The sequence below is a fragment of the Eurytemora carolleeae genome, unplaced genomic scaffold (assembly GCF_000591075.1).
Source record: "Eurytemora carolleeae unplaced genomic scaffold, Eaff_2.0 scaffold1206, whole genome shotgun sequence".
Taxonomy (NCBI): Eukaryota; Metazoa; Arthropoda; class Copepoda; order Calanoida; family Temoridae; genus Eurytemora; species Eurytemora carolleeae.
Genome location: NW_019397099.1, coordinates 79,790 through 97,625, shown reverse-complemented (window position 1 = coordinate 97,625; position 17,836 = coordinate 79,790). Strand labels below are relative to the sequence as shown.

The 17,836-nt window shown below is 31.7% G+C and overlaps 1 protein-coding gene across 1 annotated transcript in view; it reads right to left on the bottom strand.

The window, feature by feature from the left end:
- Positions 1-1,319: 1,319 nt before the first annotated feature.
- The window catches only part of LOC111711836 (venom protease), a 30,161-nt gene continuing 13,644 nt past the window's right edge, over positions 1,320-17,836 (bottom strand). The window contains exons 7-15 of the mRNA XM_023486295.1: positions 14,959-15,008; positions 14,791-14,842; positions 11,208-11,278; positions 8,445-8,490; positions 8,134-8,217; positions 5,001-5,067; positions 2,986-3,051; positions 2,463-2,527; positions 1,320-1,441 (exon numbers count right to left, since the gene is read on the bottom strand). Of these exons, the coding sequence (XP_023342063.1) occupies positions 1,379-1,441; positions 2,463-2,527; positions 2,986-3,051; positions 5,001-5,067; positions 8,134-8,217; positions 8,445-8,490; positions 11,208-11,278; positions 14,791-14,842; positions 14,959-15,008 (564 nt within the window). The 3' untranslated portion in view covers positions 1,320-1,378. The remainder of the gene's footprint in view (positions 1,442-2,462; positions 2,528-2,985; positions 3,052-5,000; positions 5,068-8,133; positions 8,218-8,444; positions 8,491-11,207; positions 11,279-14,790; positions 14,843-14,958; positions 15,009-17,836) is intronic.

Here is a 17,836-nt window from a genome sequence, read left to right as displayed (position 1 = left end):
GTCTTCACTGTTCATATTGCGGAGACATAGACACATTTTTACAGTCTTTTCATTAAATTAACTCTAGCAGACATAATAATATTATGGCTTTTGAAATTAGGTATTACAATGCTAATTCATAACAAAGACGATATCGAATTCGTCACTGAATTCCCATGTTTTTTTGGGACACCCTGTATGAGCATGCGAATATTTAAAGGGAGTGACCGGCAATGTATGGTAGTTGAACTGAGATTGTAGTATTGAGGAGAAATTTTTTAGGAATCATTTAAGACCTATAGAAAGTTTTTACGGTGCATATTTGTTAAGCAAGAGCGCCAATCAAATCTTTAAAATCCTCTTAGACTGTTCATTTTTGAGGAATGATTTTGAGAATCGGTTTAAAAAAAGTCATTCAATATCGACAACGAAATATGTAGAAAAAAGTCTACTGTAAACTAATTAGTTGTTTAGAAACAGGTTGAGAAAATAAAAATTAACTATTATCATAGAATATAAGTAAGCTTATTCAGTTATTGGTTTCTGAAATAACTCATTGTTCACAAACATTTTCTGTAAATTTCCTAGAATTTAAAGGAAAAAGACAAAATTTGAAGAATGTGAAGAAATCTGCTAACAAATTTATACAGAATAAGAAGTTTAATATATTAATGAAAAAGACACAATGATTTATTTCAATTAAGTCTTTGCCACAAACTCTGATTTGCTAATAAAATTTGAACTAGCAAAGATACAACATCTAGTTGTAAAGACATAGGAAATTGAAAAATTGAGTTTGTGGTACTAACTAAATATCTATGTGCAATATCTGAGAGTAAAATATACTAAAGTTGATGGAACCGTAACCTGTCTAAATTCTAAATAAATTCTGAATGTTTTCATTTCTTTTATATATGCTGTCTGTGCCTTGGTGTTTGTGTGTTTGCTTTTATTGCAAAAATTTGCATAAATTTCTGATTTCCATGCTCTAATGTAGTTTGGCTTTATATTGGTTCTACCGCTATATCTATTTATGTATATCGTTTTAAACCTACTTGGTTTAGAGTTTAGACACTATATGTAGTAAAGAAACTGAGTACTTGCCTCAAAATGTCAATTTCTAAACTTTTTTTTCTACTTGATTAATAGGACCTTTAATATCATAAACTATTTCGGGAGAATTTTTTTTGTCCCGCAAACAAACCAAAAAAGTAAAAATTTTCACTGATTTTTGAAATAAGAGAAGATTTATCTCAATATCTTTTATGTTTATATTAAATTCAAATAATTTTTTTCTGTAAAGTTGTCTTGTGTTTGGTAAAAATAATGACAATCCAATGTTTTTTTTATCAATAAATATATTTTCATAAATAATTAAATATTTTTCTTAAAAAAAACATCATAACTTTTTGTCTGCTTCTGATTGTCCTGTACTGTCTGTACTGTCTTCAATGGTAAAATTCTAAAACATAAACATTTTTAAATTTTTAAAAAAGAATCAAAAGATCAAAGTAAGAAAATATGTTATAAGCAATATATTAAAATTTATGTCAGCACAAGAATAAAACTGAAAAATATCAAAATATTAAAAAATCTGAAAAATTGTGTAACATATAACAACTTTTTAACAAGTTAGAAGAATTCAAATAAATCTAAAATTATAAGGAGAGAAGTTATATAAGATATGAATAGGAATAATCAGGGTTGAATAAACCTGAAATTAGGATAGATTAGACTTAGATAAAAATCAGAATAGATTAGACCTAGATAAAAATCAGAATAGATTAGACCTAGATAAAAATTAGAATAGATCAGACCTAGATAAAAATCAGGATGGATAAACCTAAAAGATAGAATTAGAATAGATAAGAACTAGATAAAAATCAGGATGGATAAACATAAAAGATAGAATTAGAATAGATAAGAACTAGATAAAAATCAGATAAGAAAAGATCAGAATAAATTAGACCTAGAAGACAAAAATTAGGATATATAAGACCTAGATAAAAATCAGGATATAAAAGACCTTGAAGATAGAATTAGGATAGGTAAGACCCAGATAAAAATCAGAATAGATTAGACCTAGAAGAGAAAAATTAGGATAGATAAGACCTAGATAAAGATGAGGATATAAAAGATCTAGAAGATAAAATCAGTATAGGTAAGATCATGATAGAATAGACCTAGAAGAGAAAAATCGGGATAGAATAGACCTAGAAGAGAAAAATCGGGATAGAATAGACCTAGAAGAGAAAAATCGGGATAGAATAGACCTAGAAGATAAAAAATCAGGATAGATTTGACCTAGAAGATAAAAATCAAGATAGAATAGACCTAGTGCTAGAGGCGTACCCAATGGGGAGGGTGAACCCCCCTGGACAAATTCCTGAGTACACCCCTACCTAGAGCTTATTTTACTACAATTCCAGTGGCCCCTAAGTTAGGGAGCTCCCTAACTTTATATTCCTTGGATAAATGAATACCTGAATCCAATGAGTATATGAGGAAACCCTAGTATACACTCCAGGTAGTTTAGGTAACCCACAACCTATATAAAGGGATGGGTAATAGCCAGATTCGTTTTACAAAAACTTTTAATGTTTTTAGACTTTTAAATGGTTTACGACAGTATTAGAAGGTTCCAACATTATAAAACTTTATTCTAAGTCTAAAATTATACCTATTTAGATAATAAAATTAATATAAAAAAGTTTTTTTTGCAAATAAACCAATTCTGTATAAGACAAAACAATCAAAAATAGATTTCAATTTGTATAATTATAATTCATAATCATGTAATTAAATAAATTTAAAAAACCGATCTTGTCCAATTTTTTTGGTAACTCAAAAGATTCCAGGGGAGAAATGGACCTTAAAAGTTGGAAAAATTGGCCCGGATGAAAAAATCAAAGTTGATTGCTTTAAAATTTAAACTAAAAAATCCGCGAAAAATTGAGTTTTACATGCAATGAGGAAAAATGGCCTTTAAATAAAACCGATATTTACCTACTCCGACAGAAACCACTCCAACCAATGTTCCTGAACTCTCTAGTCCTATACTCAGAGGACCCCCTCAATATTTTAAGACGACTGGTGTACCCAAATTAATATTTTAAAAAGTCCTATGTAACAACTTTAAATACACAAAATTGCTTATTTTTTGTCTTCCAACTTTTATTAGTAAAAGGGTCTTTGACATCTACCATTGTTTTAAAACTATTGTGTCCATGGAATATATTTTTAATGTCACTAAAACTATTTATGTTGATTATTTAGAACATTATAAAGCCTTTGCTTATTAGAAACAATCAAAAGAACTTCTATTGATTAAAAGAACGTGAAAAGAAATACAAAATTATTTTCCTATTTCTTGAAAAGCAAGTTATTTAAAAAATTCACAGAAACTTTCGAGTTTTTCTTCTTCGGAGAATTGTTTAAAATAAATATCGTCTTCCTAGGTCAATTAATCAATAAAATTCGTAAAATATATAAAGGGTCTTGTTTAAATATCGTCTTCCTAGCTCAGTTTAACAATAAAATTCATAGAATATATAGGGTGTTGTTTAAATATCGTCTTCCTAGCTCAGTTTATCAATAAAATTCATAAAATATATAGGGTGTTGTTTAAATATCGTCTACCTAACTCAGTTTATCAATAAAATTCATAGAATATATATACAGGGTGTTGTTTAAATATCGTCTTCCTAGCTCAGTTTATCAATAAAATTCATAAAATATATAGGGTGTTGTTTAAATATCGTCTTCCTAGCTCTGTTTATCAATAAAATTCATAGAATATATAGGGTGTTGTTTAAATATCGTCTTCCTAGCTCAATTCATCAATAAAATTCATAGAATATATATACAGGGTGTTGTTTAAATATCGTCTTCCTAGCTCAGTTTATTAATAAAATTCATAAAATATGTATTGGGTGTCCCACGAAACGTGACAGTAGTAAGAAGACTTGAAGGTCATCCTTGATTTTTTAATTTATTTGTGACATTTTTTCGTAAACTTTATTTCAGCAGTACAATTTTAGAATTAATAATCACGAAATATGGCCCTAGTCTTGGCTTTTCCAAAATGCGGTCTCTCTTTTTTGTGGTTTCAATATTACTTGAGATAAGGAAAATTTCCTCAAGATTTCGACAAATAATGTTTTTATTTAATAAAATTGAAATCTGAACAAAATTCTTAATATCTCTTAATAACAAAGGCAGACTACAATTTGGAAATGCTAGGACCAGGTGAATTTTGTGGTTATTGTTTCAAGAATAATAAATATTAATGTAGGTTGACGACTGCACGTCACAAATAAAGATATAAAGATAAAAGACGACTTGCAAGCTGTCTTGCTACTATCATGCTTCGTGGGCTTACATCTATATATTTAGCTTCCATTCCAGGAAAAGCTGGATTTACAAGCTATTTTACATATATAATATGCATATAATATAGTAGGTAATTTTACATATAAATTATATATAGAAGTGGAGTATCGTATATCTTAAACGTTTTATCTCAATATCTAATGTGGACACTTTTAAATTCAAAGATAAAGGTTTGATCCCTCAATAAGATGGAGATCAATGCTTGTGATTAACAGCATAAAATTATTGACATATCGGTAGTTCCGTGGAAACATGGTGATTAGGTTTTTATAGCCCGTGTACTATAATATAATACATTTTGGGGCCTTATAAGCGTTAATAATCTTGAATTTTCCAATATTTTTATGAGAAACCTGATTATTTAAATAAAGATCGGGTCATGCGTTAATATCGGAAAAATTGTATGTTTAGTCTATGTAAACAAAATATTTGAAAACTGTTATTTGACCGAACTATATACCGATATTTGATTTCCGTTTTTCGCAAAAATTTTCTTTCAGTGGAATTCATAACTCAAAGTATCGAAAAAAAAAACGCGAATTTTATTTTCGTACTCAATTTTCTCAATGACGTTAAAAATACGAATATTTTGAAAAAGGGTGAACAATCCCTTTAAATAGATTTTGTACCTGAATCTCCCTTACATCCATCATGACCACCCTCCTTGACCCCGGCACAGAGGTGACCATCCTGGATCTAAACATTGGTTTACAAGGTGACCATCCTGGATCTAAATATAGGTTTACAAGGTGACCATCCTGGATCTAAATATAGGTTTACAAGGTGACCATCCTGGATCTAAATATAGGATTACAAGGTGCCCATCCTGGATCTAAATAAAGGTTTACAAGGTGACCATCCTGGTTTTAAATATATGTTTACAAGGTGACCATCCTAAATCAAACTATAGGTTTACATATAATAATTTGGAAACAACACTGTATTCGTATTTTTATACAGTTAATGTACTTCAAAATTACCCTTCTTCCGTAGAACAGAACCATTACTTCCTTAAAAAGGGAGTGACCGGCTGTGTAAGGTAGTTGAACTGAGTATACAGTGTTGTGGAAAACTTCTTTCGGATTCATTTCAGACATATTAAACTTTTTAAAGATATTAATCCTGAGTTTGAGCGCAACTTTGACGTTCAAAACTCCTACTTTGGGGGTGGATACGTTTTCAGAATTAGTTTTTTTTTAAATTATTAAATAACGACAACGAAAAAATTATGCAGTAATCTAATTAGAAAGTGAGGAACATATTTCTCATAAGAAATTTGTCAATAAATCAATGCTAAAATCGATTATTTCGTTTTCATTATTATATAGAATTTCTAATTTTCTTTGAATTTATTCGCAGATTTCTTCAAATTCCTCAAATGTCGTCTTTTCAATAATAATTCTAGAAAATCTGCGAAAATCTTTTTGAATAATGAGAAACCAGAATAATGAGATAATAGAAACTAATAATTGAACAAGATTACTTATTTTCGATGATAAGATTAATTTTTATTTTCACAACATGTTCCTATAGTTTATTGTAGAATGTTTTACATTTTATGTCGTCGTTATTTAGTAATTCAAGAAAAAAAAATTCTGATAACGTATCCACCCCCAAAGTAGGAGTTTTGAACGTCGAATTTGCCCTCCAACTTAGGATTTACAGATCTTTAAAAAGTTTAATATGTCTCAAATCTGAAAGAAGCTTTCCAAAACACTGCATACTCAACTACCTTACATACCCGGTCACTCCCTTTAAGAATGTTAACCACCGTACTTGATGCAGTATAAATTGTGTAATATATGTAAACATACGCTAAACTTATTTAAAGAGAAGGGACACTAAACCTTAATTGACAATCAATGAAATGAGCTTTATGTCAAACTTGCAACAAAGAGGTTTGCATTAACAGTGGAATAGGAAGACGATTTTCTTGCTACTGCAGTAAACTTCTAGCTATAAGCTATAACGTAATATAATTTAAGATGACTTAAATGTTGTATTCCTATTACACAAATTTCTGGTTCTTATTTTAAAGCAACACGTCAAAGGAACTGAGTGCTTGTCACAAATCTTTTAATGCCTAAATCTTTGCAACCTGATGGTGTAAAGCGTTTGACATTTAACACTTATATTATTTGATGTAACAGAACTCATAGTTTGAAATATCTAAGGTTTAATTCTGTCAACAACATTGGCTTGCTGCAGGGGCGGATACAAGGGGGGCGGGGGATATTCGCCCCCCCCTGAGATTTTGAGGCAAAAAATGTTCCCAATTTGATAAATGTTATTGTTAACGATAAATTTAGAATTAGAAATTTGTAAGAAACTTAAGTGATAATATTGTTCATATCTAGTAATGTTCCTTAATCAATACCTATCCCTGCTGGGGTGCTTGAAAACCAGGATACGCTGGGGGGGGGGGGGTCAATTTGACCCCCCCTCTAAATCCCATGTTTTATGTCCAAATATGACAAATGATACATCATTAGAAAGCTATTGTGCTTTACTTTTAGAATCTGCAAAAAAATTTGCAAATTTGCGAAAATTGAATTTTTTATCGCAAAATCCAGTTTTATAGTAAAAATGTTTGCAAAAAAAAATTTGTCCAAAAAATGACAAATTAAACATTTTTGAAAAGCCCTTGACCATGCCATTTCAAATATGCAAAAATTTTTGCAAAATTTTAAATAACCTGATTTTTAATCAAGAAAAACTAAAAATGTGCAAATTTCCTTTGACAGGTTGTTTGCAAAACATTTGCAATTTTTTTTTCGCAAAACTTGTGCAATCCGTTTCTTTATGTCATAGGCTTTCCAAAAAGCTAAATTTTATCAAAATCTGACAAGTGAAAGTGGGTCAAAACAAAGATTTAGTTTGTTACAGGCAAAAACAGTCATTGAGGAAGTGTGCCTGAGGACTCAGGCAGTTAGTATTAAAGCCCGGTTTTAGGCCTAAAGGGAGGGCTTTGGGTATGTAAGAAAAGTCAGAAAATTTCAACAGCCTCAGACCAACACTTTTTGAGTTTTGTAAAAAAAACTACTGGGGGGTTCAAATTGACCCCCCCCCAGCAGGAATAGGGTTAAATTGCTAATGTTCCTATTATTGTTCCTGTTCCTAATACTTTGTCCGACCCACCTTATAGCCCTGTCCTAATCCTATATTTTTGTTCCTAATTCCTGAACAATCTGTTTATTGTTCCTAAATCCCTGTCCTAATCCTTTATTTTTGTTCCTAATTCCTGAACAATCTTTTTAATGTTCCTAAATCCCTGTCCGAATCCTTTAATTTTGTTCCTAATTCCTGAACAATCTTTTAATTGTTCCTAAATTCCTGTCCTAATCCTTCATTTTTGTGCCTAATTCCTGAACAATCTTTTAATTGTTCCTAAATTCCTGTTCTAATCCTTTAATTTAGTTCCTAAAATTTAAAAATCTAGTTTTTTAGTCTTTAGTCATTAATTTTTTGATCCTAATTATTCATTTTTTTGTTCCTAAAAAATCTTGCCCAAACCCCCCCCTCACTTAAATCCTGTATCCGCCCCTGGCTTGCTCAGATATAGGGATTAGAAAATCAGAGTGTGTGGAAAAGACTTAATTATTTTGCTACAGCTTGTTTGAATGTCGTCTTTCTGTCCAAAAAGTTTATTTAACGTTCAGTGTTGTTTCTTGACCAGGTTAATAAGTTTAAAGAATTTAAAAAAAATCTGTTGACTTTTTTTCTCAAAATATTGTTTTTAAAAACGAAAATTTTTACTTTTACCTGAATTATTTCATAATTTTTTTCATCAAACCATGTCTGGCAAACATTATTTGAAAGTAAAGGTATACTGGTGTACATTAATATCTAAAATAAATATCATCATTGATATATAAAAATAATTATCTACCTACAACAATATAAACTAACTATATATACACATAGAATCAAACTGCTAATATGAAAAGTTAAATAATTTTAAAATTGGGTCGTTGTAAATATTTTCATGAAATATAAAAACGATTGATTTAATGTCGTTTTACATGTTCACATTATTATGGGTCTCTCTGTATACGGGTGATATTTGAAATTACCTCAGAGAAGACTGTCGGAACTGAGTTCATCCCGATATGCTCATGCCTTTAAGTTAATAAATACAAATCATAGAACATTGAAGGAATGAGACATTATTTCAGAGGAATAAAAAATACATCTACACATCATTTCAAAAAATTTGATGACTTGTTAAATTTGGCTCTGTAGCTCCGACAATAATTGTTAAGTAAAAATTTGAATTTTTTCGAATGATAAATAATTTCTTCAAATTATAAATAATTTCTTCAAATTATAAATAATTTCTTCAAATGAGAAATGATTTCTTCGAATGAGAAATGAATTTAGAAGAATGATAAATGAATTTAGAAGAATGAGAAATGAATTTAGAAAAATGGGAAATGAATTTAGAAGAATGAAAAATGAATTTAGAATAATAATAAATGAATTTAGAAGAATGAGAAATGAATTTAGAAGAATGAGAAATGAAGAATGAGAAATAAATTTAGAAGAATGAGAAATGAATTATGAGAAATAAATTTAGAAGAATGAGAAATGAATTTAGAAGAATGAGAAATGAATTTAGAAGAATGAGAAATAAATTTAGAAGAATGAGAAATGAATTTAGAATAATAATAAGTGAATTTAGAAGAATGAGAAATGAATTTAGAAGAATGAGAAATGAATTTAGAAGAATAGGAAATGAATTTAGAAGAATGAGAAATGAATTTTGAAGAATGGGAAATGAATTTAGAAGAATAATAAATGAATTTAAAAGACTGATAAATGATTTTAGAAGAATGAGAAATGAATTTAAAAGAATCATAATTATGAATTTAGAAGAATGAGAAATGAATTCAAAAGAATCATAATTATGAATTTAGAAGAATGAGAAATAAATTTAGAAGAATGGAAAATGAATTTAGAAGAATGGAAAATGAATTTAGGAGAATGGAAAATGAATTTAGAAGAATGAAAAATGAATGTGGAGAAATGGGAAATAAATTTAAAATAAATCTTAAAGTATAAAAATAGAATTTCCAAGAATGGAAACAAATAACTGAAAATCAGATTTTACAAAAAAAATAGTCGAAAATAATATTTAGAAACCTCAATAGAAGAGGAAAGAAACTGATAACTCGTCTCAGTCTCTAATTTTCTTATTCGTATACCTTTACAACCTTTTTATTTTTTTTTTAATTCTGACTATTTGATATAACAGTGTTAACACAAATTCGAAAACTCCGCCTTAAATGCAAATATTTCAAAACACTCGTTTTTTTAAATAAATGTTAGAAATATCCATTTTTAGATCTCTTTATTTTATTATAGTGACTTTTCAAGTCAACATTTTGAAATATTGAAATCTAGGCGGGTTATATCTTGGTTGGTTGGATTTTAAAGTTTCGAATTTGTAATGTAATGTTAACACAAATTCGAAAAAAAAAGGAAGACGATTTTTCTGACTCAAATGCCGTAGCCTTTTCTCTAGATGTATGTGTACTCAAGATCCATTTCTGCCATGAAGCCCACATGTAACCCCCGCTTCTTCTCCCCCCCCCTTCTACAGATCCCGGCCCCGGCAGTCAGCTATAAACACTCAAGATTCACAACTCCGTCTCAACCCTGGCTCCTCCATGATGATGATGCAGATACTCAGCACAACGCACCTGTTGATCTGCCCCACCAACATGAAGCTCTACATCACCCCCCCCATGACTCCTTCAGGCTGATGATGCAGATACTGAACTAACAGCAGGCGTGCTTATACCTCTGATCTCCCTATTAACTTCTTGAGAAGCTTACTTAGGAAACTAAAACGGATCTGACCGAAGTTTCCGCTATCTCGAGTTGCGTTGCCTTAGTTCCATTGATGAGCCCTGTTGTCCCAGTTCCCAGATCTGCTCCACCAACATGAAGCTCTACAACACTTCCATGAAGCGCCATCTAATATCCAGCATTAATTCCTTTGTTAATTTCTAAATCAACCAATTTTAACTCCACCTTAAATGCAAATATTTCAAAACACTCGTTTTTTTAAATAAATGTTAGAAATATCCATTTTTAGATCTCTTTATTTTATTATAGTGACTTTTCAAGTCAACAAACAGAACTCGTATTTTAAATCGTGAAAGGTCTAGGATCTAGGATGACAAAAAACTAGATTTTGAAGAATTAGAGTTTGAGGCGAGTAATTAGTTCCTTAGAAAAGTTAAACTGAAAAATCAAAACTACGGTACGTAAAGAAAATTATAGTCCGAAATTTTAGTTGAAATAATAAATGAAACTGGGATTGACTAATGAATCCCATAATTAGTTTTCTGCCTGCTCAGCAGCACAGTCAGAATCTGCTGAGCACTTCTGCATAAAATTCACTTTACAGAATTACATCGAATAGAAATTATGCGAAGAAAGAGCCAAAATAAATTAAAATGTGATAAAAATAAATTAAAAATATGATTATTATTTAAGACATAATTAAATTAATCAATGAACAATCCACGTAAATTCAATTAACCATCCATTTCAAGAAATATATTTCAGATTTACAACTAATATTACCCTTTAAATTTTTTCTAAACAAAAATGAGAATTTTTTTTTATTCTTAAAAAAAAAAACACCAAGTCTACCTATTTCCTATCTTTTTTTCGGCTTCATACACCGGCAAGAAAACACAATTTAAATTTCTGGCAGAAAAATAAGGATGTTTTTTTGCTCCATTAAAGTTTACCGTTGTAAATCGTGCAATGATAATGTAGGGTGTCTTGAAATAACGTGGATAATTCCTTGAAGTAAAAGTTACCCCCAACCAACTAGTGTAGCATCTTTCTCATCTAAACTAAAGCTCTCCAGGGGTAGACATATAGGAGACACCTAGACAGTAGACATATAGAATACAACTAGACAGTAGACATATAGGAGACACCTATACAGTGGACATATAGGAGACACCTAGACAGTTGACATATAGGAGACACCTATACAGTAGACATATAAGAGACATCTAGACAGTAGACATATAGGAGACACCTAGACAGTTGACATACAGGAGACACCTAGACAGTAGAGATATAGGATACACCTATACAGTATATATATAAGAGACACCTAGACAGTAGACATATAGGAGACACCTAGACAGTAGACATATAGGAGACACCTAAACAGTAGACATATAGGAGACACATAGACAGTAGACATATAGGAGACACATAGACAGTAGAAATATAGGAGACACCTAGACAGTAGATATATAGGAGAGACCTAGACAGTAGACATATAGGAGACACCTAGACAGTAAAAATATAGGAGACACCTAGACAGTAGACACATAGGAGACACCTGAGAATAGACATGTAGGAGACACCTAGACAGTAGACATATAGGAGACACCTAGACAGTAGACATATAGGATACACCTAGCCAGTAGACATATAGTAGACAGTAGACATATAAGAGACACCTAGACAATAGACATATAGGAGACACCTAGACAGTAGACACATAGGAGACACCTAGACAGTAGACATATAGGAGAGACCTAGACAATAGACATATAGGAGACACCTAGACAGTAGACATATATTTATTTCAATTTTTAACTAACATGGGAAGTCGTCTTAAAGAAACGCGGCAATTTGTTTCAAGGAACTAATAATGACAGAGGCGTACTGTTGAAGGGTGGAATGGAAGTAGAATGAAAGGATAGAAGGTAATGGAATTTAGGATAAAATGGGAATGGGAGGAAAATGAAAGGATAAAAGAGGTTGAAATGGAAGGAGATTGAAAGGATGCAAGGGAATGGAATGGAAAGAGAATTAAATAATTTTGGTGGAATGGAAGGAGAATGTACGTAAGGATAAAAGGGAATAGAATTGAAGGAAAATGAAAGAATAGAAGGGGATTGACAGAAAGGAGAATGAAAGAGTGAAAGGAATTAGAATGGAAGAATGAAATGGGAGGAGAATGAAAGGATAGACGGGATTAGAATGGAGTCTGAAAGAATGAAAGAATTTGGATGGAATATAAAAATGGAATGAACTAAAACATAAACATAAGTTTTAGAGTTTAAGAGTTAGATAATCTTCGTATTAAGCGTTCAGTCCGTTGCATATTTTTACACCGGGTTAACAGTTATCTTTCAATATTTTTCTACTGAAGAGTTAACCTAGTGTATATAGCGGTAAAGGATATAAGCATGCAGTTGACAAGCAACGGTTTTACAAACAGATTATATAAGTAAATATATACTTATATATATAATATATATTAATACACATTTAACAGTTAATATATAGTTGGGTATTTAAGAGTTTAGAGTGCTAGTGGAAATTAGCAATTACCGATATATAAATATCTAACTGTAAATTATAATTTAACCTTTCGTCCGATGAATAAACTGAGTTCTTGCCACGAGCACATAGATGAGATTTAAAACTTAAACCCAAGTAAAACCCGGTATTTGCGTCTGCTTAGACCCAATTAAAGCTCAAGTTAAGACCCGGGTCTTGGATAGCCTTGAGTTTAGTAAAAAAGATATGAAATAAACATGCTATGCAAATAATTTATCTAGGTAAAGTTCGAATTTTCGAAATTTACATCTCCTTGTCACAGCTGATCTGCCAGCAATTTGTCTGTAACAGAGTGAACGCTTTCTACGTAGTCTCTAATTGTTCAAATCAGAGCCAATCCTGACTTGGGTTCTATCTGAACCCAACTCCTGGGTTTCACTCGTTTCACTCGGGTTTAAGCTTTTAAAATCTCATCTCTTGGTTTCACTCGGGTTTAAGCTTTTAAAATCTCATCTCTTGGTTTCACTCGGGTTTAAGCTTTTAAAATCTCATCTCTTGGTTTCACTCGGGTTGAAGCTTTTAAAATCTCATCTCTTGGTTTCACTCGGGTTTAAGCTTTTAAAATCTCATCTCTTGGTTTCACTCGGGTTTAAGCTTTTAAAATCTTATCTCTGGGTTTCACTCGGGTTTAAGCTTTTAAAATCTCATCTCTGGGTTTCACTCGGGTGTAAGCTATTAGAATCTCATCTCATATTTCCCAATCCCTATGTTTTTTCAACAATAAATGTCACAGTCCATTTATGGTTTAAACTATGAATTACATTAGACCAAATAGTCTACGTTTTGAAAATCAAAGGTTTAAAAACTATGAGGTGGCAAACAACAGGGATTAGATAATTGGAGTTTGGGGCAAGAACTTAATTTCATCAATTCAGGCAAATTAAGAAACCCTTGGTTTAAAGCAAAATTCTCAATATTTCCTTTCAAGTAACTGATAACCCATCACAAAATATGGTTTTTTAATCTTTATATCTTTGAGAACTCTTGTATTGTGGATATCGTTATGAATGCTTGATCTTGATCTCGATCCATTGTTGATCCACAGATCAATTAAAGCTTTATTCGATATCCCGTGATATCAAGAGATCAATCGATGATTCTGCTTAAAATTCAAAAGCGCCCCACTATGGATATCGATTATCGAGATCGATGTCGTAGACATTTTCTATTTAAACTATGTGAGTATTTAAGTTTTAAATATAATCGAGCTTAAAGGGAGTGTTCGCGAAAAATGAAATGGGGTATAGGCTTAGTGCGATAAAAAATCGCTTTTGATCACTTCTAATCTTACTTCAATCTGTTGCGTCTATAAGAAGAAATTTGTTAAAAACGACTAATACCGAAGAACGTAGTATCCATACAAATTCAGAAAGATGTATTTGTATATAGTTGATTTTTCATAATATATTTTGTTTTTATTTTTTAAAATAACATTTAGCTTCCAACTTGTTTTCGAACATTCCTGGAAAATATGAAAATGTCGCCTTCATTACCAAAAATCCTCCAAACAGGAATAAATGTTTTTATAAATAACTCTCAGATCATAACAATTAAAACATATTATGAAAAATCAACTATATACAAATGTGGCGAAAGATAATCGATGACTATAGGTTTTAATATCTGAATGATTTGTTTGAAATTAAATAGATTTTTTTACGGTCTAAGTCGTATGTTGCATCTTTCTGAATTTGTATGGATATTGCGTTCTTCGGTATTAGTCGTTTTTAACAAATTTCTTTTTTAAACGCATTAAGCATATACCCCCTTTCATTTATCGCGAACACTCCCTTTAACTAAACATAGTCCACGTCAAACTAAAGTAAATTTCACGTAAGATTGAAATTCATATACACGACTAAAAGGTTACAAATTCGTTCCAGTGATTTTGCATAAAGTTTACCCTCACCTTCTACATGGTTTGCAGTGAGTCAGGTTGCAAAATTATAGATGTTGCTAGATTTAGATTTAAATAAATGAACCATCTTAACAAAAAATAATGATAAGAATTATAAAAATTTGATAACAACTTACCTCTGATGACCAATTAACTCCTTCTGTTAAGGATATAAGCGCAATGTCATGGCTAGGGGAAAAAATCATCTATTAGGAATTATTACTAGTGTATTTACAATTAAAAAATTTTAATGGAAAAATTGTAAACTAATGCTAACTTGAAATGACGTCTAATATCATCCTCACCTTAATGGAGATGGAGTCTTGTAGTCAGGGTGATTCAAAATTCGCTCAACCTTAAAACAAGAAATGTATTATAAATGACCAGCTTAAGAACCCGGTATTGCGTTTATCTTATTATTTAGAGTCATACTGATCTCTTGAGCTTGAAAGTAAAGTTTTGTTATTACGCAGTATGCAAGAATAAAATGATTCAGTAGATTATGGTTCATTGAGTTTAAGCGTCCAACGTTAAGATCTCTTCGTACTAGAGATGGGCGTATTCTTTTCTTAGAGCATAAAGTTTTGTTACTACGCAGTATGGAAGAATAAAATGATTCGGTAGATGATGGTTCATCGAGTTTAAACGTCCAATGTAAGGATCTCTTTTGTATTAGAGATGGGCGTAGTTTTATTTTTGTAAAAATTTACAATTTTTTTTCTCTGAAGAGTCTTCGCAACAATCAGAGACGATTAATCCGCAAAAAATCCTTCAATCCAATTTGTCTGAATGATTTCACCAATCAGTTTAATTTTTCAGATGCCGTGCTCTACTTGGTAGACATGAATACTGCAGCTATAAATCTGGTAATATCTACTTTGTAGACATGAATACTGCAGCTATAAATCTGGTAATATCTACTTGGTAGACATGAATACTGCAGCTGTAAGTCTGGAAATATCTACTTGGTAGACATGAATACTGCAGCTGTAAGTCTGGAAATATCTACTTGGTAGACATGAATACTGCAGCTGTAAGTCTGGAAATATCTACTTGGTAGACATGAATACTGCAGCTGTAAGTCTGGAAATATCTACTTCAGTAGACGTGAATACTGCAGCTGTAAGTCTGGAAATATTAACTTCAGTAGACGTGAATACTGCAGCTATAAATCTGGTAATATCTACTTGGTAGACATAAATACTGCAGCTGTAAGTCTGGTAATATCTACTTCAGTAGACGTGAATACTGCAGCTGTAAGTCTGGAAATATCTACTTCAGTAGACATGAATACTGCAGCTGTAAGTCTAGAAATATCTACTTCAGTAGACGTGAATGCTGCAGCTGTAAGTCTGGAAATATCTACTTCAGTAGACGTGAATACTGCAGTTGTAAGTCTGGAAATATCTACTTCAGTAGGCATGAATGATGCAGCTGTTAGTCAGGAAATATCTACTTGGTAGACATGAATACTGCAGCTGTAAGTCTGGAAATATCTACTTCAGTAGACGTGAATACTGCAGCTGTAAGTCTAGAAATATCTACTTCAGTAGACGTGAATACTGCAGCTGTAAGTCTGATATTTACTTCAGTAGACGTGAATACTGCAGCTATAAATCTGGTAATGTCTACTTGGTAGACATGAATACTGCAGCTGTAAGTCTGGAAATATCTACTCCAGTAGACGTGAATAATGCAGCTGTAAGTCTGGAAATATCTACTTCAGTAGCCGTGAATACTGCAGCTGTGAGTCTGGAAATATGTACTTCAGTAGACGTGAATACTGCAGCTGTAAGTCTGGAAATATCTACTTCAGTAGAAGTGAATACTGCAGCTGTAAGTCTGGAAATATCTACTTCAGTAGAAGTGAATACTGTAGCTGTAAGTCTGGAAATATTTACTTCAGTAGACGTGAATACTGCCGCTATAAATCTGGAAATATCTACTTGGTAGACATGAATACTGCAGCTGTAAGTCCGGAAATATCTACTTCAGTAGACGTGAATACTGCAGCTGTGAGTCTGGAAATATGTACTTCAGTAGACGTGAATACTGCAGCTGTAAGTCTGGCAATATTTACTTCAGTAGCCTTGAATACTGCAGCTGTAAGTCTGGAAATATCTACTTCAATAGACGGGAATACTGCAGCTGTAAGTCTGGAAATAGCTACTTCAGTAGACGGGAATACTGCAGCTGTAAGTCTGGAAATATCTACTTCAGTAGACGGGAATACTGCAGCTGTAAGTCTGGAAATATCTACTTCAGTAGACGTGAATACTGCCGCTATAAATCTGGAAATATCTACTTCAGTAGACGGGAATACTGCAGCTGTAAGTCTGGAAATATCTACTTCAGTAGACGGGAATACTGCAGCTGTAAGTCTGGAAATATCTACTTCATTTCTCAGACATTGTGTCGTCAACGCAACACATTGAATTTATTGCGTTTTAAACACAAACATGAAGTTAGGTCATTGTGAACGTACTTTTTCCAACCCACTAGGACTCATGGAGTCAGCCCTTATATTAAAGGGACAGTTGAGGTGACTCTAAGTGGCTTCCATTAAAAAAGAAGAAGAGTGGTATGCCCGATTGACAACGCTTTTTAACCTTAAAACATGGAACATATTCATAATCAACATGGAACACATTTATAACCAACATGGAACACATTTATAACCAACATGGAACACATTTATAACCAACATGGAACACATTTATAATCAACATGGAACTTATTTATAACCAACATGGAAAATTTTTCAATCCAACATGGTTCAATTTTTCATCCAACATGGAATGTTTTTCTATCCAACATGGACAACATTTCTATCCAATATAGAACATGTTTCTTTCCAAAAAGGAAATAATTTTTTCCATCAAACATGGAACACTTTTTCATCCAACATGGACAACTTTTCTATTAAACATAGAACATTTTTCTATCCAAAAAGGAACAATTTTTCATCAAACATTGACATATTTTCTATCCAACATTGACATATTTTCTATCCAACATGGAGGACTTTTCTATCTAACATGGACAACTTTTCTATCCATCATGGAACACTTTTCTATCCAACATGGACAACTTTTCTATCCATCATGGAACACTTTTCTATCCAACATGGACAACTTTTCTATCCATCATGGAACACTTTTCTATCCAACATGGACAACTTTT